Source organism: Mytilus edulis, chromosome 1 (assembly GCF_963676685.1).
Source record: "Mytilus edulis chromosome 1, xbMytEdul2.2, whole genome shotgun sequence".
Classification (NCBI taxonomy): domain Eukaryota; kingdom Metazoa; phylum Mollusca; class Bivalvia; order Mytilida; family Mytilidae; genus Mytilus; species Mytilus edulis.
This window is the reverse complement of record NC_092344.1, coordinates 28,146,687-28,174,093: the sequence shown is the minus strand read 5'-3', so window position 1 is coordinate 28,174,093 and position 27,407 is coordinate 28,146,687. Positions and strand designations below refer to the sequence as shown.

Genomic DNA, 27,407 nt, shown 5'->3' with positions numbered 1-27,407 from the left:
AGAACGTTTTATTATGTCTCAAATTCAACAAAATTATGTCTAACGTATGAACTAAAAAATCGATAAGTTCTACTTCCAAAAGTGTGTGTGTGTTTTTTTTTTATCTTTTCTTCAACAGACCTAATATAGACTTTGAATATATTTGAACACATATTCTTTTCATATGGTCTATTGATTTTTTGGTGTTCAACGTTTTGATAAAAAGTTATCTGTCAACTGCTTATTGTGAATACAAAATATCTGAAGCGCAATAGAGATACTTATTGCAACGCAGTCTGTTTAACAAATATAAAGGAAATGTTTCGGAAAGTATCATAACTGTTGAGAACATTCAGGGCAAAAAAAAAAGCCTCAACGTTTTTGTTAACAGGTTTTTAAAAGCAACATAATTAATATAAACCAAAAGTAACTGCAGAAATATATAACACATTTTAGCAAGTACAACTGAGTTGTGTGTTAAAGGTTTATTGTGTTGAATAGTTTGAAAAAAAAACGAAATGTTAAGTACACAAAAAAAACTTACGCAATGTATAATTATATAACATAATTTGTTTAACACCAATGGACATTTCTTGAATTATTGAATATCATGATCAAATCTGACGAAAATGGATCAGTACACTGTTTTAAGCACGTTCTTCCAAGTGACGGATAAATTAAATTTTAATGAATCTAACGGCGTCGGAAGATATGAAATAATCGTATTTAGAGAGCACAAAAGTACCAATAATATTAACTTGAATCAGCAGCAATTTAAATTTGAAACCATTTTGTTATCATTCAATAGAAATATTAGTTTTCGAGAATAGTTATAAGTTATTGTCTATTTCAGTTATGGTATTTTCCTTTCAGATTTGATTTGAATAAATTAAACTTAGAAGAAAAGGACAATAACATGTAAGGTGAGTTGCTTTAAATATACAGATCTTATATTTAACTAAAAGGAGAAACCGTATTTAATGTGTGATAATATGAGTATGTTTATAATACAACTATTGCTTACATTGAATATAACAATATGATCAAGAGGATGTTAACTTGCTAATTCAGAAAATGAATTGTGAAAAAAAAAACATATAATTAACTGTGATGATGATGGTCAATTGGAAACACATTCACAGCAAATATACCAGAAGATTTTAAAATACTTTAAAACAAAACATTGTAGCAAATGTAACGTTTTGTCTTTTAGCAAAAGATACACATTTTGGAAAATTTGAAGAGAAAAACTAAGGTTGCTTTGTCATAATTTCAAATGGTAATATTAAAGCGAAGTACATTAAGTTACTATTTGTGTTTCCACACGCCACGTTTCTTAAGGGGAGGTGAAACAAGGAAATACCGGGCGTCCGTCCGAATGCTCTTGTCTATAGTCGAATGTTTAATGTGTTGCATGATTTTTGTTTTTGTGTTCAAACTTTAAAAAAGTCCATTTGAAAGAAGAAATAATCACAAGAGAATAACAATGAATTTTGAATTTCGAGGATTGTCTCATAAATCATCAAAATGAAAAATCTGAAGAAGAAAAAAATCAACGCTATTACCCACAAACCTTAAAGTATAGAAATCAGAAGTTTTAAATCATTTATTAGAAACATGTTTAATCGAATATTACAAAATGTTAAGTTACCACATACTTTTTACAATACATAGTGTTGAACTAAAGGTAAGGAAATGAAACTCTACGCCAGTTTGTATCTTAGATTCGACATGAGTATCCAAATGCATCAAACATACTGATCAATCCGTACTCAACAGGCGTCAGAAATTAGATAAAAGTTTAAACAAAATAGATTGCAAAAATTGTTATGCAAAAAGCAACAAAATACCACGTTTAATTTAGATATAATTTTTAAGGTGTTCATAATTGGGAGTTTTTCCTACTTTTTTTCACATTAGAAAATTAATAAAGCGCTATTGTGATATAAGATTTAAATCATTTTCGTTTTTTGTTAATTCTATCTTGAATGTAAAGAACGTCTCCGACATTGGCAAACAGACTGACAATATTTAGTTCAGTGATGGTGTTAAGAGATAGATTTATTGTATTGTATACAAATATAAAAAACACATTATGAAGATTTCGGTTTATAACTGATATACTCTGTATGTTAGTAAAATATTTTACTAATTATTTTAAGTATATCAGTCCCAGATATAATGTAGAAAAAAAAATCCGTTAAATGAACGTTTTACTTTTCTCACTTAATGTTTTAAATTGTGGGAAAAAATAAAATAGAATGTCTCATATAAATTTTCACGGTTTTGCAGTAAATACTCGTATCCTTCGCCCAGTTACTTTCCTGTTTATTTGTTGGTTATAAAATTTGAAAAAAAATCCAATTTTGCCTTGTTATTCAACTTCAAATTTCTGGCCAGTATAGCCAAACAAGTAAATTATTGAAAAGTTCATGCGTATGATATCCATTTGAGTATATTTTTTTTTCGAATAAGAGAAGTGCATAATTGAAATTAAAAACAAAGTTAAGTTAGAGCATACACATGCAAAGCTTTTCAAAGAAGGACTTTAAGTAATTTGTCTTTGTTTGAGGTAAAGCTTGATTTAGATACTATAGCTTCATAATATAGTGTCAAACAGTTTTAAGACAATTTTAATAGGGGTCCAGACTTACTTGCCATGACCGCGATGTTAAGACTCTATATATTAGTAATATGTCAAGTACTAGTAAGAGGAGGATTGACTATCTGCACGCATAGTTCTCTCGGTCGCAGTGATATGTGTCTTTTGTTATAAGTCCATCATTGTGTGAACATTACCTGACACTCAAAATGTGTTGATTGAATTGATAAACATGAGCAGTAATACACAGTTGAAATTATTATACAATATTCCTACATAGATTTTAGAAGATGTTGTAAAAGTGTAATTGAGACAACTCTCCGTCTAAGTCACAATTTGTTAAAGAAGAATCGTTCTAGGTCAAAGTACGGTCTTCAACACAGAGCCATGGCTCACACCAAATAGTAAGTTATAAAAGGCCCTAAAATGACTAGTGTAAACCCATTCAAACGGGTAAACCAACGGTCTAATCTTTATAAAAAAAAACCCGAGAAACGAGAAACAATTATGAACCACATCAACAAACGACTACTACTAAACACCAGGGGCCTGTTTATCGAAGCTCTCTTAGGATTAGGACGTGTCCTAAGACTAACTTAGGACACATCTTAGTCCTAAATGGGTTTATCAAACATGTCGCAACTTAGGAAAATCCTAGGAATTGTCCTAACTTTAGGATACCAATTTAGGTGTCTTAAGATGGTCATATGATGGTCCTAACTTTAGGATACATTCGAATTTCGTCTTTTGTGCATTTTCACGCGTATTATCTTTAAAGCATTAGTAAAAATAGTTGGAATTCTCCGTAATGATATGAATAATGCACGAGATTTGCATTTGCACTGTTAAAGAATGAAAATGTGAAACTTTGAATTCAACTCACTCAAAAACATGTTGTGATTTTTACGTATTATATATCTTGTTTACAGTTAGTTTGTTATTTTTTTTTTATTTTTGTGTTATGTTTTGTTTCATACAGTTTAAATGTACAATTATTTTACAAAAAATATTTATTACCTTTTAATTTAAAACTACATATTAGTTAATAGATTCTAATTAACCATATTTGAAATAAAATTATTGATAAAATATTATATCATATTTCATATTCGATTTGTATTTTCTTTTCCGCTAATACTTAGGAAATCAGGTAGGGCGTCCTAGCTAAGATATTCCTAAGATAGCTTCGATGTGCATGCTGAGACGTGTCGTAAGTCGGTCCTAACTTTATCCTAACTTCTGTCCTAAGAAATTCTTAGGACCGATCTTAGGACAGTTTCGATAAACAGGCCCCAGGAGCCTAACTTAAGTCAGTTGCAACAAATGCAATGAGTTTAAACATTGTATTAGGTACCATCCTTCGTCCTTACCCGACACAATAATGTTACTTCACAAGATAAAAAGACACACTTTAAAATATCAATTGAAATAGAGTGTAGCGTAACACAATCAAAAGATATATAAACACATGTAAACATACACTAAACGAATACATGTGATATATGACTCATTGTAAATACAAAATCAATACAATAAGGGATAAATAAATAAAGGCCACCGTAGTATACAGCTGTTGAATGTTTCATATTTACAGAAAGTATACTATAACCTTGAACATAATCTAATTTTGATGTAAGCTATACAGTTTAAATGGAGAAAGGAAATATTTTGTTTACAAAATAAAAAAAAAATGTTGTCAATAGCACTAGAAACAGAAGTGAAAATTTATAGTCATACTAAACACATGCTGGGAACAACCCTATTTATCTCTTTATTTAACTGCTGAATCCGGTGTACTTATTTCAGACGACATTACATAAATTGAATACTCAATATTATATTATTTGATACAAATTACCAGTATTGGAATTATTGCATTTATCAGTACAAAAAAGTTTGATCGGCTTACTATATTTGCAGCAACAGATGGATACTTAATGAGACCAGTTATGTTCAAGGTTGTATGAACAAAATATTCTGTTACTATATAGTATAAATTGCAATGATTTTTACATGCAAACTTATTTTTTTTAGCCAAAATAAGTGCTTTGTATTTTTACAGAGATCGAACAAAAATTCCAGCTAGTATGAGACATGATACATGATATAATTTATACAAAAATAAGTAAAAATCATAAGATATCTTATGTGAAAGTCATTTAAGATCGGCAATATATAAAAAAAGATTGCTACTCTGTATAGTTTTTTTTTATGCAAAAGATACAAGGTATTAAATAAAACTGGAAATCAACGTTAAGTTTAGAAAAAATTGCATTTCTCCTTACCGCTTAATTTGATGTTAGTCATATTTTTTTTAATTGATGTTACTATCTTTTTTTCTTCTATCTTGATTTTTTTTTCATATTTAACCCATTTATTATAAATTAAAGACTTATTGAGCATTATAACTTACCTAAAGAGATAAATTGCAAAAACTTTTCATGTTATGTAAACATGAAAACTTGAGAACTAAGCTTACTCTATGCATGCATGGACGAAGGCAACTAACGTTAACTTAGTCCATTCTTGCATGGACTAAGGGAGCTACCATTTGATTTTTATGGGGGGGGGGGGGGGGGGAGAGGGGGGAGGGTTTGCTAGGATGAACATTTTTGTCCTGCATTTTTTTAGCTGTAATCTCTGTCCTGCCTTTTTATTTTTCACTCTGTTCGGTCCTGCCTTTTTTTTTAGTTTATCCTGACATTTTTTTACCTAAATTGCCCTTCTAACTTTTTTTTTGCATGTGTCTCATCCTGCCTTTTTATTTTTACTCAAAACTCCTGTCCTGCCTATTTTTTTCAAATTTCATCCTAGATTAATTAGACCCCCCCCCCCATAAAAATCAAATGGTAGCTCCCTAAGTCTGCTGGAATAATAAAATAATTCGAAAAGTCTATGTAAAGTTAGTTTAGCTCATGGATACATAGACTAGGTATGTTGTGTTAGTCTATGCAAGTAAGTTAACATTAGTTGCCGTCGTCTGATACATTTGATATATGCACAAATCGATCTTTTGCATTATTCAAAAATTTCCAAACGGGAGCTGAAATCGTACCACATAATCTGAAATGTGTGCACGCTGCACCTAGGCTGTCTTCTATTCTCTAATGCCAAATATAGAAACACAAGAAATTAAAAAGAAAAGTGATGTTGAAATTAAATACAAATTCGTAATCTTATTTGTATTTCCATGGTCATGGAGTCGTGAAGTGTGTAATTTCTATAATATAACCCAGCACTATTACACAGTTTGTCCGTATAAAATTGAGAAAGGAAATTGGTAATGTGTCAAAGCAACAACAACCCGACCATAGAGCAGAGTTTTGCCGTGCGCCATTTGTTTTCAACTAGTAGTTTGAATATCCTTTTGGTAACTTAATTCCGCCATTTTTACGGTGTGTACGTGCTCTAAATAATACGATTTGATATTATACTATCTGTCTATAGAATAGTGTCTTTTCCCCTGGCTAGTCGGACAAATTGCAAGAATGTCTTTTTTCCCTGCCGCCCGGAGGAATACCTTTCCACTGTCCTAATGCTATGATGACTCCAGTAATACATAACAATGATAAATGGATATATTCTGAGGTTTTTGTAGCATACAATGGAGAATCAAGTGGAAATTAAAATTATATCATGCAAACACTGAGAATTCGACTCGGTGTTTCAGTTTGAGTGCCCACGCTTTTGTTCTCAGGGCTGTTTTATAGAAATTTGATTTAAAGTTTTCTCGTTCTCACTAGGTCTCTTAATGACACTTTTTAAATCTTAAAACACGATCTCCATTTCTCAAAACGCCCATTGCATATGCGCGTTTACAAACCGACGTCTCATCCGTGGCAATTTCCTCGACACATTACACTTTTGTTGATATAAAACATGTGCGCACCCGCATAGCTGGAACAATAGACACGCCATGGAATAAAACGTATCTTAATCCGTTGCATGTTAGCCGTGATTGGGGGTAGGAGTTCTTTATGTTCGTATTTATAAACTTTATAGGATTAAATTCCCTGTTATGCATTGACGCTAACAATGTATATGTTGACTGTAGGAATGTTATGTCCTTCAGTCAAAACACATTATTTTTAATCCATGCAAGGCTATAATCGATTTCGATTTTAAATTCTGCATTCATGTTTAATGGAGAAAAAACAAATATGAAATTTAATAAAATATACTTGCTTCGCCAACACTTGTGAAATAAAACCTGTATGTCTACGACTTTTTCAAATTAATTATTTGAATTAAGGAATGCATTTGATTTGACAATTGTATAATCTATGTTATCATTTCGATAAATGTCACACTGCATACAGTGGAGATCACTTCTAACCTCTCATTAAATCTGTCAGGAGATCTGTTTTAGAACAGTACGTAGAACTGTCAGCCTGACACCTTTTAATCAGTTCTAGGTTAGAACTGTTCTAGCTAGAACTGATTTGGAAAGTTCTACATAGAACTGATTTGGACAGTTCTACATAGAACTGATTTGGACAGTTCTACATAGAACTGATTTGGACAGTTCTACATAGAACTGATTTGGACAGTTCTACATAGAACTGATTTGGACAGTTCTACATAGAACTGATTTGGACAGTTCTACATAGAACTGATTTGGACAGTTCTACCCTAGAACAGTTCTAGACAGTTCTACTTCTAGAACAGTTCTACGGTTAGAATTGATTTCTAATTCTACGGCTAAAATTGATTTGTATAAATTCTACGGCTAAAATTGATTTGTAAATTCTACGGTTAAAATTGATTGATAAATTCTACGGCTAGAATTGATTTCTAATTCTACTGCTAGAATTGATTTTGATAAATTCTACGGCCAGAATTGATTTGTAAATTCTACGGCTAAAATTGATTTTTAAATTCTACGGCTAAAATTGATTTATAAATTCTTCGGCTAGAATTGATTTTTATAAATTCTACGGCCAGAATTGATTTATAAATTCTACGGCTAAAATTGATTTATAAATTCTACGGCTAAAATTGATTTATAAATTCTACGGCTAAAATTGATTTATAAATTCTACGGCTAGAGTTGATTCATACGTTTTAAGAACACTTTGCCTTAATATAAAGGCTTGGGTAAAAAAGTGATTTAAATTATATAGAGTTTTGCTATTTTGCCGGTTTTATTTCAGATTTATAATCGGCAAGAGCAGTGTCGGATCCAGAAATGTTCATAAGTGGGGGCCCACTGACTGACCTAAGAGGGGACCCGCTTCAGTCACGCTTCAGGGATTCCCTATATAACATTCTCTGTCCCCCTCCCCATAATCCGCCTCTGAAGAGAACATGTTTAACCTGTTAACACCGCCATATTCTGCATGTACTGTTCCAAGTCAGCATGTAATTCAGTGATTTTCTTTTGTTGATGTGTTACATAAATTTTAGTTTTTCACTAAATTTTTGTACATAAATTAGGTCGTTAGTATTAGGGGGGGGGGGCATTTTCCGGGAGTCAGGATGGCTCGTTATCACATAACAAAATTATCGGACCTCAATAACCAATATAATATCTATTTACGAGTAGTTTTCATACCTTGGACGACCTGTTTAACAAAATCTTTTGACCGCATCAATCTATACTGCCATTGTTTGATTTTTCTTTCTTCAAATCTATATAGCTGCACAGAACCACAGTTTTAATTTTAGGTCTAGAGGGACTGTAATATACAAGTAGCAGAAATTTATAGTGCCAGTATGCAGGGGCAATTCCAGGCTTGGGAGGGGGGCAAATATATGCTCGCATTCAAATGCATTGATGTTACAAACAAAGTGGGGTTCCAACCCCTGGACCCCCTCCCCTTGATCCTCCAATGAGCATGTACTCGTTTTATTCAAAATATTGAATCACAAACAATTATCAGTAGTTTTTATACTTCAGACTGAGTCGTGTAATAAAATCTTATGACTCTATCAACCAAAACTTATTATATTTGCTTTGTATATGTAAATCTATATGGTTGCACAGCAATTCAGTTCGAGAGGGAATGAAGTATATAAATAACTGCATTATTGGAAATCAATGACCACAAACATTTTTTAATTGAGGGTGCCAGCATTTCCTATTTTTATTCAAAATATCGCATCAGAAACAAATAACAGTAGTTTTCATACCTCAGACTGACTCATGTAACAAAATTATTTGTCTGCATCAATCAAAACTGACCATATTTGACAGCATCAACCAAAACCGACCATATTTGACCACATCAACCAAAACTGTCCATATTTGCTCTTTTTTATACAACTCTTATAGTCGCATAGTAAATCTGTAATGTTTTTATGTAAGGATGTAGAGTATAATCATTATAATACAAATGATCTATATTATAGGGTTATTGCATGAATATTGGGGAATATTGTTCAGAGTAGAATTTTATATTGCGCGTGCTTATATTTTTATATCAGGATGGATGGTTCAATATAAAAGAAAGCAACATTGGAAAATAAAATTATGCTCGCATCAGTTTATAGTGCCAGCATGTCCTCTTTTTAATCAAAGTTTTGAATCGTAAATTAATTTCAGTAGTTTTGATATCTCAGACTGACTCATGGATATAACAAAATTAGTTGACAGCATCAACTAAAACTGACCATATTTACACTTAATATAAATGTAAATCTTAATACATCATATACATAGCCGCACAGTAAATCACTTATACATTTAGTTACATATCACGATGGATTGTACATGTATAATTCAAATGACAGCAATATTGTGAAACATTGGCTAAAAAAATATTTCACATCAATTTAGACAATGTACCAGCAATTTTCTGCAAGTCCTATTTTTATTCAAAATATTAATATTGAATTGTAAACACATTTCAGTAGTTTTGATATACATGTATCAGACTGAGTCGTTTTAACAAAATTATTTGACCACATCAACCAAAACTGAACTTATTTACACTTATCATGTAAATATATGTAGGACTCTAAAGTGCGATGGTACTCTAAAGTGCGATGGTCACGCTAAAGTGCGATGGTCTACACTAAAGTACGATGGTGTCTCACGCTAAAGTGCGGTGGTATAGTACGCTAAAGTACAATGGAACAAAAAAGAAAGGATGAAGGGCACTAATGATAAAAACAAGCCTTTTTTTTCAAAATCTAGTTTGCTATGATATAACATAGTGTGCGATAGGCTTTTACGTTACCGGTCTTATATGTCTATTTCTAAAATTACAAGACTGACCTAGAAATAATTGCTTTAAAAGGTTATTTAGGTGTCACAAAATACTATATTTCCTTTTAATAAATGTTTAACAATTCAGCCGTATTGGATTAATTGTTGGTTACTTAAACGTTCAGTGGCAAATATTTCATGCAAGTTAAGGACGAGGAGCGTATTGGGTAATATTGGTGTAGCTTGCCGTTTACACAGCCTACTAATGTAAACATGTCCCCTTAAAGTTGTCAGTTGTAAAAACAAATAAATTATTTGCACAAGCTTTAATTTAAATTCGAGAAAAGGGGGTTGTTATTCGGTCATTCCTCTTTTTAGTAGCGATTATTAATACATGGTCTATTTTACTACAATGTACACACTGATGGACAATTTATGATTTACCCTTGAACACGTGTACCTTTATTTTACCGACGTTTATATTCTTCAATAAAATCGATAATATTTAAACGTTAACGTAAACATTGATATGCATCTGTTGCTTCCAATATTAATTTCATCTTCCGGCATGTTCATTTTTGGTTTGCATAAACGACTGTTAACGTCATAATTCAACTGCGTTTCGTACGTATATACTTTCGCGGACCATCGCACTTTAGCGTGTGTAGCCATCGACTTAAGCGAAGACCATCGCACTTTAGCGTGACCATCGTACTTTAGCATCCCCATCGCACTTTAGAGTCCTCCATATATATGGCCTCATTATAAACCAATAATATTTCTATGTCAGGACGGATCATAAAAATATTATGATAAAAATGACACCAACTTTGGAACACAATACACCTATATTACTTATCCTGGCTGACCAGGCCTCTTGAACTTTTGAAGCATACAACAATCACTTTTTCTTTGTGGCGTCAGATATTTTGTTTTATGACGTCAAATTTTTACGGGAACCTGTGTGATATCCAGTAGTGGCAGACAAATAGCTATAAGCTGTATTTATACCATATCTAAAAATTTAGCGCGCCGTTATTTTCTCTCTGTATCCATAATAATGAACCGTCACTAAAGTGACTTTTTAAGTCAGTTAGTTTGTGATGTTTTTTTTAAAACTATTCTACGGCATTATCCAACACTCATATGACTGATTCATATACTTTATTTAGAATTAAAAGTGCATGTATGGGAAGTTCTTGGAATAGTATACTGTTAATACAATTTGAACATGTTGAAGAAGGCAAAGAAACATGCATGATTTTGTTTGAAGCCGAACGTCCAGTGGCAAATGCTTCATGTTCAGATGAGTATATTTTTTTCTGAGTTCCAGATTCCCAGATATCATTTATAAACGTTATGGATAAGTCTGGCTAAATTGACGAGATGGTGCAAATGTATATATAGTTTTAAACGTTATAATACAACACTTTTTCATTAATATCCCATAAATCATCCACTGCACAATTTTCGTTTGAACATTTGTCAAAACAAAATTTTAAATGAATGTAAATCCAGGGCAAACAAGGTTAATTACGATTAAAATTCCATGAATTAAATGCAGAGTTATATTTATGAGGAGAATGTTAAAAACGGGGAACGAAGAAACGTAAACAATGACGTTTCCTATGCAATCTTGCAAAAATATTTCTCCGATGAGTTAGATAACCACCTATTCACTTCGATATCTGTACATGTAACGTTTGATCAGTAAAACATACAGAAAATCTGCTATTATATAGCAAAGTAATTGGAAGTGATTTATTTCTTCTAAATTCTAAAGTGCCCTTACTGCAGTGACGTCATTTAGAACTATTCAACAGTCCTGCCTGATTTAGTCAGTTCTGCTGACAGTTCTACGGTTGGAACTGATTTGTACATTTCTACGGTTAGAACTGATTTGGACATTTCTACCTAGAACTGATTTAAACAGTTTTACCCTAGAACTGATCCTGACAGTTCTACCTAGAACTGATTTAGTCAGTTCTACCTAGAACTGATTTAGTCAGTTCTACCTAAAACTGATTCTGACAGTTCTACTTAGAACAGTTCTAGGGTTCTAGGGTAGAACTGTTCTAGGGTAGAACTGTTCTAGGTAGAACTGTTCTAGGACAGGTTATAACAGTTCTATGACAGATATTCTGGCAGTTTTAATGAAAGGTTAGAAGTATTCTCCACTGTAGCTTATGATTTTGTTCGCTGACTAATAAACGAGTCATAGCAGTCATAAATACATTAATAATATGTTGGAAACGTCGCGAATAACAATTTCAAAATGAAAATAAACAATAAATCATCTTAGGGTCATCATTCAGTTTTTACTAAGCGGCCTCGGTGGCCGTGTAATCCAAGGAGTCGGACTGTTGTGTCAGTAGCCTGTTGAACACTGCACTTGATAGGAGCCCTCGACTCCAATCTTTATTGATTATGATTGATAATTTTCCTACCAAAGGTCTGCGGTTCTATCCGGGCAATCCGGCTTCTTTCCAAATATAATATGTAAAATAAGTATGGCACAATAGTGCTGAGTGGCGTTAAACACCAACAATCAATCAATCAAAATCAGTATTATCTTATCAATGTATCAAGATTGCTTTTAACAAACGTAAAGTGTTCTGTTTCCGCTTGGCAAATTTCACGTGCGATTTAAAAACGTCTTGGATAAATGAGAGATGTGTCTTTGGCATTACAGTAGTATTAGATATACAATATTAATGTTGCAATTAATTTCTAAAATAACAAAAAGGCTTCATAAGCATACGCGTGCCTAAGTTGTATGATATTGTTGGTATACATTTCTATTTTGAAAATCGTATGAATGTGATCTGTGTTAAATATTGTGATGAATCAGTAATCAGGGATTGTGACAGTGGTTTTCCCCGTGAATTGGATTTGCAAATTTGAAAATAATATATTTGTTAATTCCTGTGTTCTAAGATGCCGTATTTTGTAGGTAAACACACCTTTCATTCTGAGTTCATGCAATTAGCATATGTCAGATGTCATTTTACCATTATGTTGTTTTAAAGTGTTCAAATCACTTGCAAATAATTAAAAGATGAATAGCGGACTATATTAGATTTGCCAATATTCTTTTTGAGACCGTTATGTTTAATGCGATTTCATGTGTGGACTAAAATAACTGCATGCGTTTTTCTTTTTTATATGTTCTTTTTATTTTATTTCGACAAAGCTCATTTCAATATAACCCTTAAAAACCATTAAAATTGAAAATTTATATAATACATTCTACACAGATACCGACATGTGTTTATTTCAATTGATTTTGTTTAATTACGAACTTTAACCGTTCGTCCCTGCCGCATATGAGAAAACAAATCAAAATTATGTGTATTTAAGTTGTCCTTTGCAAGTGGTTCAAACCCGGATTAACGGACACGTCTTCATTCAGCCTTTGTCATTATTTAAACGATTTGTATTACATAAATTTGACATACTAGGATAGGCCTCACATTACCTGTATTTGAATAGTCTTAAAATGTCATGTCGTTTAACGATAAATTACTTAGTAGTTACGCGGGTGTCATTCGGTTTATCGAGAAAATTGATCGTGAAAGAATACCTAGCAGTGATCAAGTATTGAGATTGGATCGTGAAAGCTCTGGTAACGGATCGTGAATGTAATCAAATGTAAATTTTGTCTCAAAATATGTGAAAAAATCGCTGAATTTTCAAAACGCAGAACAAATCAGAAAAAAATATGTGTCTGTCAAAATGATTCAACTTTCTCAACAATACTGTACAATAAGACAAAGAAAATATGCAGTACTTTATGAAAAAAACCCACAAAAAGTGCAATACATGTCTATTGGATTCATTAATAAAAACACGCTGTTTGTACCTGTAATGGTCACATTTGGATATATCATGACATATTTGAAACTTAATGTATACGATATTACAGTAAAATAAAGGTATGCTCTTCCCTTGAAACCGTTTATTTGTTTATGAAAATATCGATTTTTTTAAAATTTTTCATCAACTTGATCGTGAAGGATCAGGCAACGCATTTTTGTAATCGTGAAAGACAATGCGTGACCAGACTTAATAATTAGAAAACAATATTTTGTTTACCAATTGATATACATGTACTTGAAACTGATGGAAGCGTGTAACAATTCCAATAAAAACGAACATTCAAGCTTTCGGTTTTTTTCTAAAATCAGCCATTTACCTCGAAAGTTAAAACAATAACTAAAAAAGTGTTTAGATAAGTTGATTTCCAAAATATAAATTTTCGAAAAGAATGGGTATATAAGATTCTTTAAAGCATTGGGAATATGCATGTGTACGCAATTGTTTTTGTAAGGGTTGTTATTTTCAGTTACGTTTAGTGTCGTTTGTGCTAGTATGGGCCCTGGTTGTTAGTGAAATTCTTGTTAACATTTGTGCATACATAGTATTACACTATTTTTATTTCGTTGCTGCGCCGACACACACTAAAATTGTACAAAGATAACTTTATATCTAATTAATTGTGTGTTTAGTGTTTTCACAATAGCTCTGCGTCATTGTACCAAACTTAGTTGGGAAATTTTCATTCAATGTATACTTCGACTGGGATGCCCAGCCTGAACTGTTATTTAACCGATTAAGCTCTATTCTCAATCGCTGTAACTTTTTCTGAATTTGCACTGGTATGTTTAGCGATATCGTACCTTTTTCAATTCGCGTATTGAAAATTTAGCTCTGAGAGTCGATGTAGTACAATTTAGGCAGACCTATTTTCTTACCGCTACTTTTTAGCCAATAATATGGGTATGCAACATTTGATCACAAAAGGTTAACCATCCACCATATATAAAAGCGAAAACAGAATCATGATAACCAATTTGAGATTCAACGATAACCATGCAACCTTTGTGTTCCAGTACTTTTTTAATTTTCATGCATCTTTGTATAAAACGTAGCAGATGTGAAATGGTTGCCAATGAGATAAGTATATAAGTTTACAAGAATCTACCAACCAGTAAACTTAATAGGTATTGGATCATCAAAATTGACAATACTATACAAACAGGAAAAATAATAAGAGTCTGAAAGATGTTACAATACCGATAAATAGATGGTAAACAATACACTAAAAAGTGTTGAATATCATCGCACAAAGATGGAAAAACTGAACAGATGATACAAATTATACAATAATTGTAAATACTTCGGCTCAACAAATGGCCTTTTTCGGCGACAAAAGCTTTAACAATATTAATATATAATGTATAAGGTGTAAACATAGATGATTTTAATCCAAAATCCTGAATATAATAGTATAAACACTAGACTGTAAATTTAACTATTTCTTTCTATTGATTCCATCTGGATGGTGGACACGCAGTGTTTTTATCCAAAACTTCTCCCGATTCTCTCTTTGCCTATTTTGCCATGTACAATCCTGTTCGATCACAAGGATCTTCATGTGATCAAAATCTTTCAGATTGTGATCTGGTACATGTAACCTGAAGTGTTGGCTGACAGGAATATACGTTTTTTTGTGAGGTCACTCCTATGGCCATTTAGGCGTTTGTGAAATGGCTGCATAATTCACCAACCTATTGGAGACCACACCTAGGACACTCAAGAACGTAAATCACGTTTGAGCTTTTGCAGTTGACATTGCAAAAGAGCTTGTATGTCTTTTCTGTGGTCTTACTGCGAAATGTTGATAAATGCTGCAATTGGTTGCAACATTTGCAGCGCTTATCCCCACAAGTATACCTACAGTATGGTTAGGTTTAGAAAGAACAGCACGGACAAGTATATTTCTCATGGTTGTTATGTTGTTTTAATGCAATCTTGGGAGGCTCAGGATAGATTTTGGACAACTTCGAATGTTTCTCGATTGCTGTCCAATGATCACAAATGGTCTTGAAATTATTTCTAAGGCATGGATGGTAAGTGAGCACACATGGGATTCTTTTACTTTTCTGTTTATCTTTGTAAGTTAGCAGACTGCTTCTGGGGATGGATTTCACTTTTCGAAAACTATTTTTGATGTTTTTGTGTTTATATCCCCTTCTTTTGAAATGTCTTTTGAGCTGCCCCTGACGTTGTTTTGCAGTGTCTTCAGATAAGCAGATTCGCTTTATTCTGAGAGCTTGGCTGTTTAAAATGCTCTTCGTGCAGTGTGGAGGATGGCAACTTTCAGGGGACAAGTATTGATGAGTATCTGTAGGTTTAGAGTATATATCTGTGTTTATACCTACAGAGAGGGTCCTAGATGTATCAAGGAAGTTTATGGTGGACTTAGATATTTCATGGGTGAATTTGATGGTAGGGTATTGATTGTTAGCATTTGTTATAAAAGTTTGTAATTCTTGGTCTCCCTTGTCTTATTTCATGTCAACGTCATCAATGAATCGATACCAGGAAAGCGGTTTTTCGATGGAGCACTCCAGCAGTTGCTTTTCAACTTTACCCATGAATATATTGGTATAAGATTGAGCCATTTTTTTACCCATAGCAGTGCCATTTGTCTGTAAATAGTGTTCTCCTTGGAATGTGAAGTTGTTCTTTTTCAAGACCATAGTAAGCATTTCAACTAAGCAATCAGTAGGTGGAATTTTTAGAGAGTCCCAAACTTCTCTACATGCTTCAATACCATCCGCATGGGGAATATTCGTATAGAGGTAGAGGGTTTAAATCCTGCATTTTTAGTAGGTAATCTGTAGAATATTTCATAAAAGATGGCAAATTTTCTACATGTGGTCGAAGATAGTAATCAAAGAAAAAACACAAAAATACTTAACTCCGAGGAAAATTCAAAAAGGAAAATCAAAAATCAATAGGCAAAATCGAAAGTCCAAACATATCAAACGAATGGATTACAACTGTCTTATTCCTGACTTGGTACAGGCATACCTAATGTAGAAAATGGTGGATTGAACCTGGTAATTATAGCTAGCTAAACCTCTCACTTTTATGACAGTCACATCAAATTCACATTACATTGTCAACGATAAATGAACAAAAAAAACAAAGAGTAAAAATGCCAAAGAATTATGTTACTGCTATGGGTACAAAAGAATTATGTTCAGTATCATCTGTTTAGTTTTTCCATCTTTGTACGATGTTATCCATCTATTTATCGGTATTGTTACACAATCTTTCAGACTCATATATATATCTATATATATATGTATCTATATAAAATGACTGAATAAATAGTCAACGATCAATCTTATAGGGCAATGGATCATGTGATATGATTCTGTACACTACACAATAAGAATATATATAACAAGTCAAAAAGGGTACAACATCACCTTTAAATAACTATAAAATTAACAAATATTAGATATTTCGAATAACAGATATCCTTCTTCAATAACAGCACGATGTCAAATGAATCATGTCAGTATATTCAAACTGAGATACTTTTTCTAAATCTTGAATTTATACAATTAAAGCGAACACCACAGACGCTGAAATATATAATTTATATAAGTCTAAATTGAAAACTACGTTCAAACCTATGATTGCGTTTGATTAAAACCGCAATTTTTATACGTGTGCATGTAAAACAAATTTCGTTGTAGAAGGGTCTAAAAACTGCACAAAGAACATTTTCCAAAAGACCAAAAAAGTGAAAAAAGTATATTAAAACAAAACGCATTTGACTAACAGGTCGAACAACTGAGGTTCTTTAACAATGATGACTGCCATTGGCGATTGACAAATAAAATATATATATATATTGCAGACTAAAGAATACAAGAGCGCAAATGCTGACATGTCTCTTCTGCTTTAATTGTAATAGCATATATGTTGAACATCTGTTATAGTAAGGGCTTAACTATAAGTGTCAAATACGCTTAAGATCAACAATGATCAATAAAAATAGGTCAAGGTCAGATGAACCATGCAATACAGACTGAAACATTCCGTTCAACAAATATAGCGTTTCGGGTGCTTACAGTAGCTTAAAAACTGATAAATCTAAACGTTATGATTGACCAATGATTTCGGAACACAAGGTCAAACTTATCTGAACCCTGACCGACAGCCAGCCATATACATCTTACTATCATTCAATATATCAAATACAATTATCCTATTGCATTTAGTATCTGATAAACTGACAAAACCACGAAAACTTAACAAAGACCGATGAACCATGAAAATGAGGTCAACGTCATACATGAAACATGCAGACAGATATGTACACCATACACCAAATACAGTGGCTCTATAACATACAGATATATAAGCAAAAGACCAAACCACATAAAATAAACATTGCCCAGTGATGCATGATAATGAGGCCAAGGTTAGTTGAAACCTTTCTAGTCGAAAATAGCTACATTACAAGCATAACTTACATACAGTTACCCTAAAATAGATTAACGAATCTGTGATATGGACTTAACCACAAAACTAAGCCTTGATCTATGAAATAAGGCATAGTTGCGGTCTAAAAATATTAATACTATAAAAAGCTTAATGAGGATTTTTGCTTTATAAATATAATGGGCAAAAACATGAGCAATAAAAATTATAAATACAAAATAAAGCAATCTTACATTTAATAAAACTTATGAAGGACGGACAAATAGACTAATTCATCTAGTCTGTGTGGTATTTTAAGATAATTAGATCCATTTCCCCCCTCAATTAGATCCAATGGCATTGCACGATTATAGCCCTATTCATTATCAACAAAAGAAACACGAGTTAGTCATGGAAACCTAGTTCTTTCGAGACAAAAAACAATTATAAATTGTCATATAATCGCAGAATGATTTGAACGTCTTCATAGAATCAAATCTTACACGATCCTTTTCACGATCTTCCAAAAGCGGTACATGATCTTTCATGATCCGAAATATCAATGTTGTGTGAATATTTCTTTTCTTTACCGAGTTTCTGAATATACTTACGCAAAAAAGTAATTAATTCATTCGAATTATGAAAACAAAAACCAGTTAGTTTACCTTTTTAAAATGCATTGTAATCTCGAGGAGCAATCTGCCTTTTGAAGTTTTGTAAAAACAAATTGTACTTTTAAACTTTGATTTTCTCACATACTGATCATAAAGTTAAACCATTTTGACAGACAATTGTTTTTGTTCTAATTATCTCCGTGTAAGTATTAAAATTAAATTAGTTATTGACCTTGCATAGTTCTCGATAAAATTGAATTCACGAGGTGGTACCAGAGCTCTCATGATCCAATCGCAATACCTGACCACCGTTAGGTATTCTTTCACGACCATTTCTCTCGATTAACCGAATGACACCCGTGACTTTACCCCTTCCCTTTCATACCGGTACAGCTTACCGATAAAAGCCAATTTCAAGACTTTTTGGGGGCATTTAGACTTGTTCCATCGCCATTTGCTGACGTACAGATGTGGTTCAGGCCTCAAATTAATCCTTAAATAACCAGCAATGCGATTGAAAGTGCATCAAACCTCTATCATTATTAGTTAATAAACAATTCGCCTTTTACTGATGTGTATTTTTGTCTGTAAAAAACATTTATTTTTCTTCGAATTTTGAGGAATTATCTCAAAAAAAAGGGCATAGAAAACTGCTCTTTTAAGAGGTTTTATGACTTTTCTCAATAACTGTGAAGTGAGTTTTGAACAATAGTACTAAACTAATAGTTCTAACTTGTAGACTAGTTGCAAATGTTATTTTTAGTGTAGCAGCGCAATCACAAATTTGAAATGCGCTAAAAATCCGAAGTCATGTCTTTAGGAAATTATGAGAAAAGAGACAAAAACCACTAAAGTATTCTTAATTGTTTTTTGCAAAGTTGAAATAGATGTAACAAAACATGGTTTCGTAAGTGCTGCGGTATGATAAAGTTGACAACAGTTTTGTTTGTATATAGAAACATGTATATTTCAATGAAAAAATGACATTTTAAAGAGTGGACGCCTTCTAGATTTGCGTAAAAACCATGCATTTGGCAACAAAAAAATATCATCTGAACACATAATTCCAAAAGGAAAACACACTGGGTGAGAATCTTTATAATTTTTATTTAATTTCTTCCTTAGTAGTAGACTCAAGTACTTAAATTTCAACAAAATTCATTACATTGTCAGTGGCGCAGGGGAACGATGATCGATCACAAGGCGCTAAGGTTGAGAGTTCGAATCCCACTGCAGTTGTCGGAAAAATAATTTCAAATATTACATGTAACTTAACTTAACTTAATTTATTAAATGTAACTTAACTTAACTTAATTTATTAAATGTAACTTAACTTAACTTAACTTATTAAATGTAACTTAACTTAACTTAAATAACTTAACTTATTCTCGTTTGAATTGTTTTACATTGTCCTTTCGGGGCCTTTTATAGCTGACTATGCGGTATGGGCTTTGCTCATTGTTGAAGGCCGTACGGTGACCTATAGTTGTTAATGTTTGTGTCATTTTGGTCTTTTGTGGATAGTTGTCTCATTGGTAATCATACCACATCTTCTTTTGTATACTATTAAATGTAACTTAACTTAACTTTACTTTACTTTCAATTTCAAAAAGAAAACCTACGAATTTTGTTTGAAAGAATGTGTGTGCTAAATTGCCCCCCTTTTTACCTCCTTTGCTCCATCACGCTCAGTCAAGAGTGTCCCAGATCAAGCTAGCATTGGTAATTCAATAAATTTCCACTTGTAAAAACAAAGTTTAGGTTGTTAATTGATTGAAAACGAATTAGACGAATAACTGGAGTCCAAGTTTGAAATCGGACAAAAATGGTGTCTAAAATCAGTTATTTTGAATGTAACGGACAACTATATTTCAAGGCCTATAGCACATTATGCGTCTATTTATACCACTATGATAACTTTTTATGGCTTCAACAGACTCGAGGCATTGTGTTTCTACCAAAACCTGACCCGATTAGCCCACCAATATGTCTCTGCATGACTTTTTGCCAAAGGATTTCGTATTTTTTCACTTTTTCTCCAACAGTCACGTGACTTTTGGAAATATACCACGTGACCAAAAAATTACGAATTATCTTCAAACTTAGTTTTCTGAAATATTTTACTAATTATCTTTTATTTGAGTCCAACATGGCATGTGTATGACCATTGATACGAATGCAGTATTCATTTAAACTTCGATAGTGTCTTTTCGATAAGTAAAACTCTAAAATGCCTGAAAAGGAAAAGGTTAATGACTTTAATAATTCTGCTTTCTCAAATCTTTCACGGCAATGCTGTTTACTTTACCAACGATTTGTATAGTAAACTATTACTATACAAATCCTTTTTAACAAATTACAGAGTTTTGTCCAAACGTTCAGCTTTTTACATGTGTAGCTGAAATGCATTACATTCACATATATATCACATTGGTACCCTGCTGTGAATAAGTTGTATTCGCGACACAAGTGTTTAAATACAACTGTTGGTGTTGTGTAAGTGTCCCCATATTCGTTAGCCTGTACAAGGAGAATTTCGGATCATGATAACTCTAGCTCAATTAATTAGATAAATAAATAGATAAAGAAAGAAAGAAAGAAAGAAAGAAAGAAAGAAAGAGATAAATAAATAAATAAATAAATAAATTAATTAATTAATTAATAAATAGATAAATGAATAAATAATGATAAATAAATAAATAAATAAATAAATAAATAAATAAATAAATAAATAAATAAATAAATACATAGATTAATTAATTAATTAATTTAGCTATTATCCAACCTTGTTATTGAATACTCAAATTTGTGCATTTGCAACTTAATGTTTAGTGATAACTGTGTCATTTGTAATATTCAGAAATAATTCTGTGTTTTACTAGCATGTGCCGTTGGTCTATGTCTTTAAAAACAGAACACACCAAATAACGCAAAGGTTTTATATAGTAAGAGGGATTGGAATCTCGTTCGTTATCAGTTTATCTTTCTATATAAATACTTAAATTACTATAGGTTCCAATAATTCAAATAGAATATATTGTTTAAATAAGCTCTATTCGTTGGTATATCTCATTACGGGTTAAGTGCAGTTTTAAAAGCATAATGCACTAAGCCGGCCTTGGTGCGTTTCGATGCACAGCTGTGTGATGTAAATCATTGTTAGGAAATATATTGTACAATACAAAAGAAGAAAATAGAAACTGTCAAAGTTTTACAAATAACCCGAACGACAGTAACAATTAACAAAATGCTCTGAAGTAAATATCTTGTTTACGAGGAAAGTATCAACATATTACAAGCGCGTTGTAGCACCAGACAGAAAAATACTTAATATACGCTAATTAAATATTTGCTAATGTTTATTTCACTTAAAATATTGCGGAAGGTTCTCTCACTGTTAAGTTTTGAATTTTCAGTTATTTTTTTCAAAGACGAAAATCATTTACCGTTCACATTTTATTTGGGATATCGACTATATGTTTTACATGCTGGGTAATCAACATGTTAGGGTTAATGCGTACCATACATGTGTTGTAGGAAACGATGTTATGATTGCATACACACAAAACAAACAATACACGCAATTCTGTCTTTTTCAAATCTTTTTTAATATGATAACTCCTGAGGGTAACTTTTATATTTCCCCAATACACGCAACTTCCGTCCTTTTCAAATCTGTTTCAATACAAACACTTCTGAGGGTAACTTTTATAACCCTAAGTAAAACAACACGTATAGATTTTATATTTTATAATACAGTATTGAGCACATACTGGTAAACTTTTTATTATCCGATATTCAAGTATTAATCAAATAAACTAACATTAATTTACTTAGACATATAAAACCAACGTCATTTATAGACGAACAATTTTTAATTCCTCAACGAAACAACAACATACCGCTAAATAGAGAACCAACAGATGATTTTCTTTACTTATTTATTCAGAAGTTACGCTTTTTATTCCAGCAAATATTTCATAATTTAAAATCCGTCACAACATGTCTAAAACGGACGTAATAACAATCTGTCTTGTTTATCTTGACATGACTGAAAGGACTTTACGTGGTATATCATGACAGCGTCTGACAGTGTGAACAAGTTTTGAAGTTTTTCTCTAGCAATAAATCTTGACTATTAGGACTTGATGAGAACAAAATAACCGCTTCGGACTGAGATCTGGCTACTTGTGTACCATTATGAGCAAATGTAGAAAAGGATCTGCTTAACCCAACGGAGCACCTGGAATCCTCCGTTTTCTTTGGGGTTCATATGGCTCAGTTTTTTTTATTCTCTTTGCTGTGTATTGTGTTTTTTTGATTGTCTGTTTGTCCTGTTCTTCTCACGTCATGATGTTTCTGTTTCTTCTTGCGTCATGATGTTTCTGTTTCTTCTTGCGTCATGATGTTTCTGTTTCTTCTTGCGTCATGATGTTGTCACCTTATTTCCGATTTATGACTTCACACCTTTGTCAACTTCAATTTTAATAGAGGGCCAGGGTTTCCTAATTGTAATAAAAAAACTGAAATGTTTAAAAATATACATCACGATGTCTTGCAGGATGAATAATCTCAAAGAAATTATATTATAGTTTACAAATGTACTGGTTAGTGATAACATCATATGATTATTTGTATCCAGTACACTCTGCACGTTTGTAAAATTGACCGATGCTTAAATGTCAAAATTAACAAGTAAATTGTTTTAATAAAACATGATAGTCTTATACAAAAATATTCCAGTCCATTCGTTTTCTATTATGATTGAGGTTGTTGATCAAAGGAAGCTGTTAAATGTCTATAAGACGTAGTTATTTCAGTATACAGTTACGATTTAGTTGACAGCAATGTAATTCGTGTTGCACATGTGACGTCAGGTATCTTCCAATAGTTGAAAATACTATCATGTCCTTTATTCTTGGCATGTTACATTACTAATTTTGACTAATCATCAAATACTAGTATATGATCGAACTCCTCCCACCCATCATCTCTTCTCAATTTTTGTGTTGGTAGTTCGAAGTGTAGCTCAATCATTAGTTTTCTATGTTGTTTTATAGACTTTGCTTATTTTAAATGTCTTAACTAGAGAGTTTTTCAGGGTGCTGTCAATTTGTCTTCGACGAAAAAAAAATGAACATAGCTTCGCGGAGTACAAATATGAAATAACATTTTGTTTGAAATATTTCTTTTGAATTTCACATTTGAAATTTCTAAACAAGTAACGTTCATTTTATCAGTCGGTTTTTAAGCTATGAGTCTATCCTAGCTCTCGGTCTTGGGATTATTAATTCTAGAACCCTCAGTATAATCATAGACAATGAAATCTTGAAATATGCATTTTTGTAAACTTATTTCACTGCAAGCGATGATCGCAACAGGTCAAAATTTCCCGCATTGGATTTTTCTTAAGAATGAAGAATACTTTATCATATATTGTTGCATTTAAACAGCTTGTATGACCCTTTCATATTTATTTTCATTTATTATAGCGATTCCCACTAATTTATGTGTTATTGTTTAATTTGTTTATACCTTTTTATGCAGGTGTTTTTTTTATTGTTCATATGGTTTCGGAAACTCTCCGTGTACTATTTCTATCATTGATGATAATGTTTAGCGTAGGTTACAATATCTTAATGTGTTATTGTGTGTTTTGTTAATGAATACACATTTCATAACTTGCCATTTTCTTTAATCAAGGTTGTAAAATGTTATAACGGTCATCTATTGCTACTTTAACATCCTAAATTTAGTACTATGTCAACATCCTTCCGCTTGTAGTTTTTCATTACTAGTATATTAAGTGTGCAAGAAGCTTTGCCAGCAAGTAAATGTTGGTTCTAAGTTCAATTAAAAACGGCAGAGTACTAAGGTTGTACACTGTTTCTTTTGCTGGTTTCAATAAATGATTTCAGTTTGTAAACTATACTTTAAAGCTGACAGACGCCAAGTGTTTAATCACACTGACCCTATACATTTGGTGCTCTAAAGGTTAACTGCTTTGATTTTACTGATGTCGTTTCTCACAAAAACACGCAAACATGCATCTGTTTTATTTTTTTTTTCAGTCACAATCCCGTCAGAAATGTTGTTTAACAGAAGATTAAAACGGCAATACATTCTGTCACTTGCTCTTGTTATACTTTTTGTGTACATTTATAAAGTGCACTTTGACAAAACATACATCGAACCCGAGGAACCTTTCCTGCAGGACTCACTAGATGCTGTAGCATACATCAGAAAGGATTGCGGAGAACTTTGTCAAACAGTTAATATAGGGCAACCCGGACCATATTTTAGTCATATCAGTGTCCCAATCAACTGTCAATCACTCTTCAGCAATGCACTCATAGATCGTGGCCACGGTTTACATATTGCTCCCAAAAAAATACCTAAGGAATTACAAATGGACTTTACGATGAACAACAAGCTGAAAGTGTCGTCAAGATATTTTGACAACGCATATTTTGGTAAGACTGTCAAAATGGCAGTGTGGACGGAACAAGTTATACAGGACTATATTTCTTTGGCAAAAGATAACAAATTAGAAGGAACGTATGGAGCATCAGAAACAAATGCGTTACGAGACGGTTTAAGGTATGCACATGGTATTAAGAATGGTCGAGTTTTGATTATTGGTGCTGTAATACCATGGGTAGAGGCATGTGCTTTAGAGGCAGGAGCACGCGAGGTTGTTACTTTAGAATATGGTACAGTTTTTTCAGAACACCCCAAAATAAAAACAATGATTCCCGATGAATTTCGTAAAAGTTATTTAAACAATACTTTAGGGCTTTTTGATGCCATTGTTTCTTTTGGCTCAATACAACATTACGGTTTAGGCAGATATGGTGACGGACTGAATCCATGGGGAGACATAATTGCCGTTGCCAAAGGTTGGTGTGTAACTAGGGACGGTGGATCGTTAACGCTTGGTGTTCCATACAATTATGAAAAGGATCATATCAAATTCAATGCTGGTAGATGGTACGGCAAAATTAGATATCCCTATTTGACTACAAACTGGAAACAGCATTACCAAGGCCATGGACTCCAACGCGTGCATGTATTTACTAAAAGCAATGTTAATTTTACAAATACGCTTAAGAACTGCTTGAAAACACCGCATCGGTATTTTCCTGTAAAAAATAGTGATGAACACTTCTCACAGGCTCAACAAGATGAAACTGTGTATAATATTTTTCCGAGAGAAGAAGGATTTTTTATTGAAATGGGAGCATATGATGGTCAATCATTTTCAAATTCCTTGTGGTTAGAAAGGAAACATAACTGGACTGGATTATTGATAGAAGCCAATCCCGAACTGTGTCATAAAATAGATGCACTGAAACGGCATGCTTGGCGTCTTTGTGCTTGCATATCAGACACATCTAGAAACATTGAGTTTTTTCAGGAAGGTGCTGTAGGTGGCATTGCACCAGGAATGGATTTAGACCACATGAAAATGATTAGATCTAAAAGAACAATTTCAGTTCCTTGTTTTAATTTAGTTGCAGTTACCGATAAGATAGGTGTGCATCATATTCATTACTTTTCGTTAGATGTTGAAGGATCAGAAATGATTATTTTGAATTCGATGAGAAACGAGCTAAAATCCGGAAGAATCGTTGTCGATATTTGGTCAATTGAATACAGGACATACGATGGAATGAAAAATATTGTACATAAGTCAGTCACAAATTTACGTAATATACGAATGTTTTTTAAAAATGTTGGCGGTTATGTGGAACATTCTCAGTTAAATAATGAAAAGGATAGCAGAGACGGTATGGCATTGGATGTTGTCTTTGTTCATACTAAATCATACTGTAAAAAATACAAGATGTTTCCGAACGGCACCATATGCTGAAAATAAATAAAAATGTGCGTATTTTCCTGCAATTACAAAGTGAAAATAGTTTTTTATTTGTTAACAAGTATATTTATAAATTTTAATAACAATTTTTGTCTATTGGTAGGATATTTCAACAGTGTACCAAAAATGGTATGTCCGTTCAGACAAAGTCGCTTAAAAATAATTCTTACTCTTTTTTATGCAGACTGATTATAATAGAAAAAGGCTGAAAATGTGGAGAAATTTACAAAAGCAACCTTAAATAACCAAATCATTCATTTTTGTAGAGAATAATAAATCATGGTATATGCTATGGAGAGCCAACGGGGTGAACATTTCTAAATTATAAATTCGCAATTCGAGAATTGTCAATTCGTAAATTCAAAACTCTTAATTCGTAAATTGTCAATTTGTAATTTGTTACTTGTAACTGTGTGATTTAAAAATTCTTTATGGGTAATCTGTCAATTTTATATTGATGTCGATTCGTTATATATATATATGTCGATTAGTTTAATGTTTTTTTTTTTAATATACGTCATCGTTGTATTATGCTAAGGATCTCTATGACGACATGTTGCGTTCGGTTTACTCTTCGGTGTATACGCCTCCTGTAGGTAGTATCACATATATAGGGAGTATACACCATAGTAATTTAAATCAATTATGTACAGCAAATGTATCAAAAATAAAAACAAATAGACAAATAAATACACTTTTTTTATTGGGCATACAGGAACTGGATTTATTTTGTTTTTTCTGACGACGACAGGTTTCGTTTGTTCGAAAACGGAAACTATATACACATACAACACGAATAGTTCAGTCCCTCCACGTAATCGATATAGCCTACTTTCAAAGTTAATGAAGTACATTAAAATTTTGTAGTTGTAGATGGATTATTCGGGTAAATAGATA

The 27,407-nt window shown here is 32.4% G+C and overlaps 1 protein-coding gene across 1 annotated transcript; it reads left to right on the top strand.

Moving 5' to 3' along the window:
- The first annotated feature begins 830 nt into the window (after positions 1 to 830).
- LOC139528926 (uncharacterized) lies at positions 831 to 27,200 on the top strand. The gene is made up of 2 exons (XM_071325174.1): positions 831 to 902; positions 24,703 to 27,200. Exon 2 carries the CDS (start codon positions 24,720 to 24,722, stop codon positions 26,502 to 26,504), a length of 1,785 nt encoding a protein of 594 aa, XP_071181275.1. The 5' UTR covers positions 831 to 902; positions 24,703 to 24,719; the 3' UTR covers positions 26,505 to 27,200.
- Positions 27,201 to 27,407: the final 207 nt, after the last annotated feature.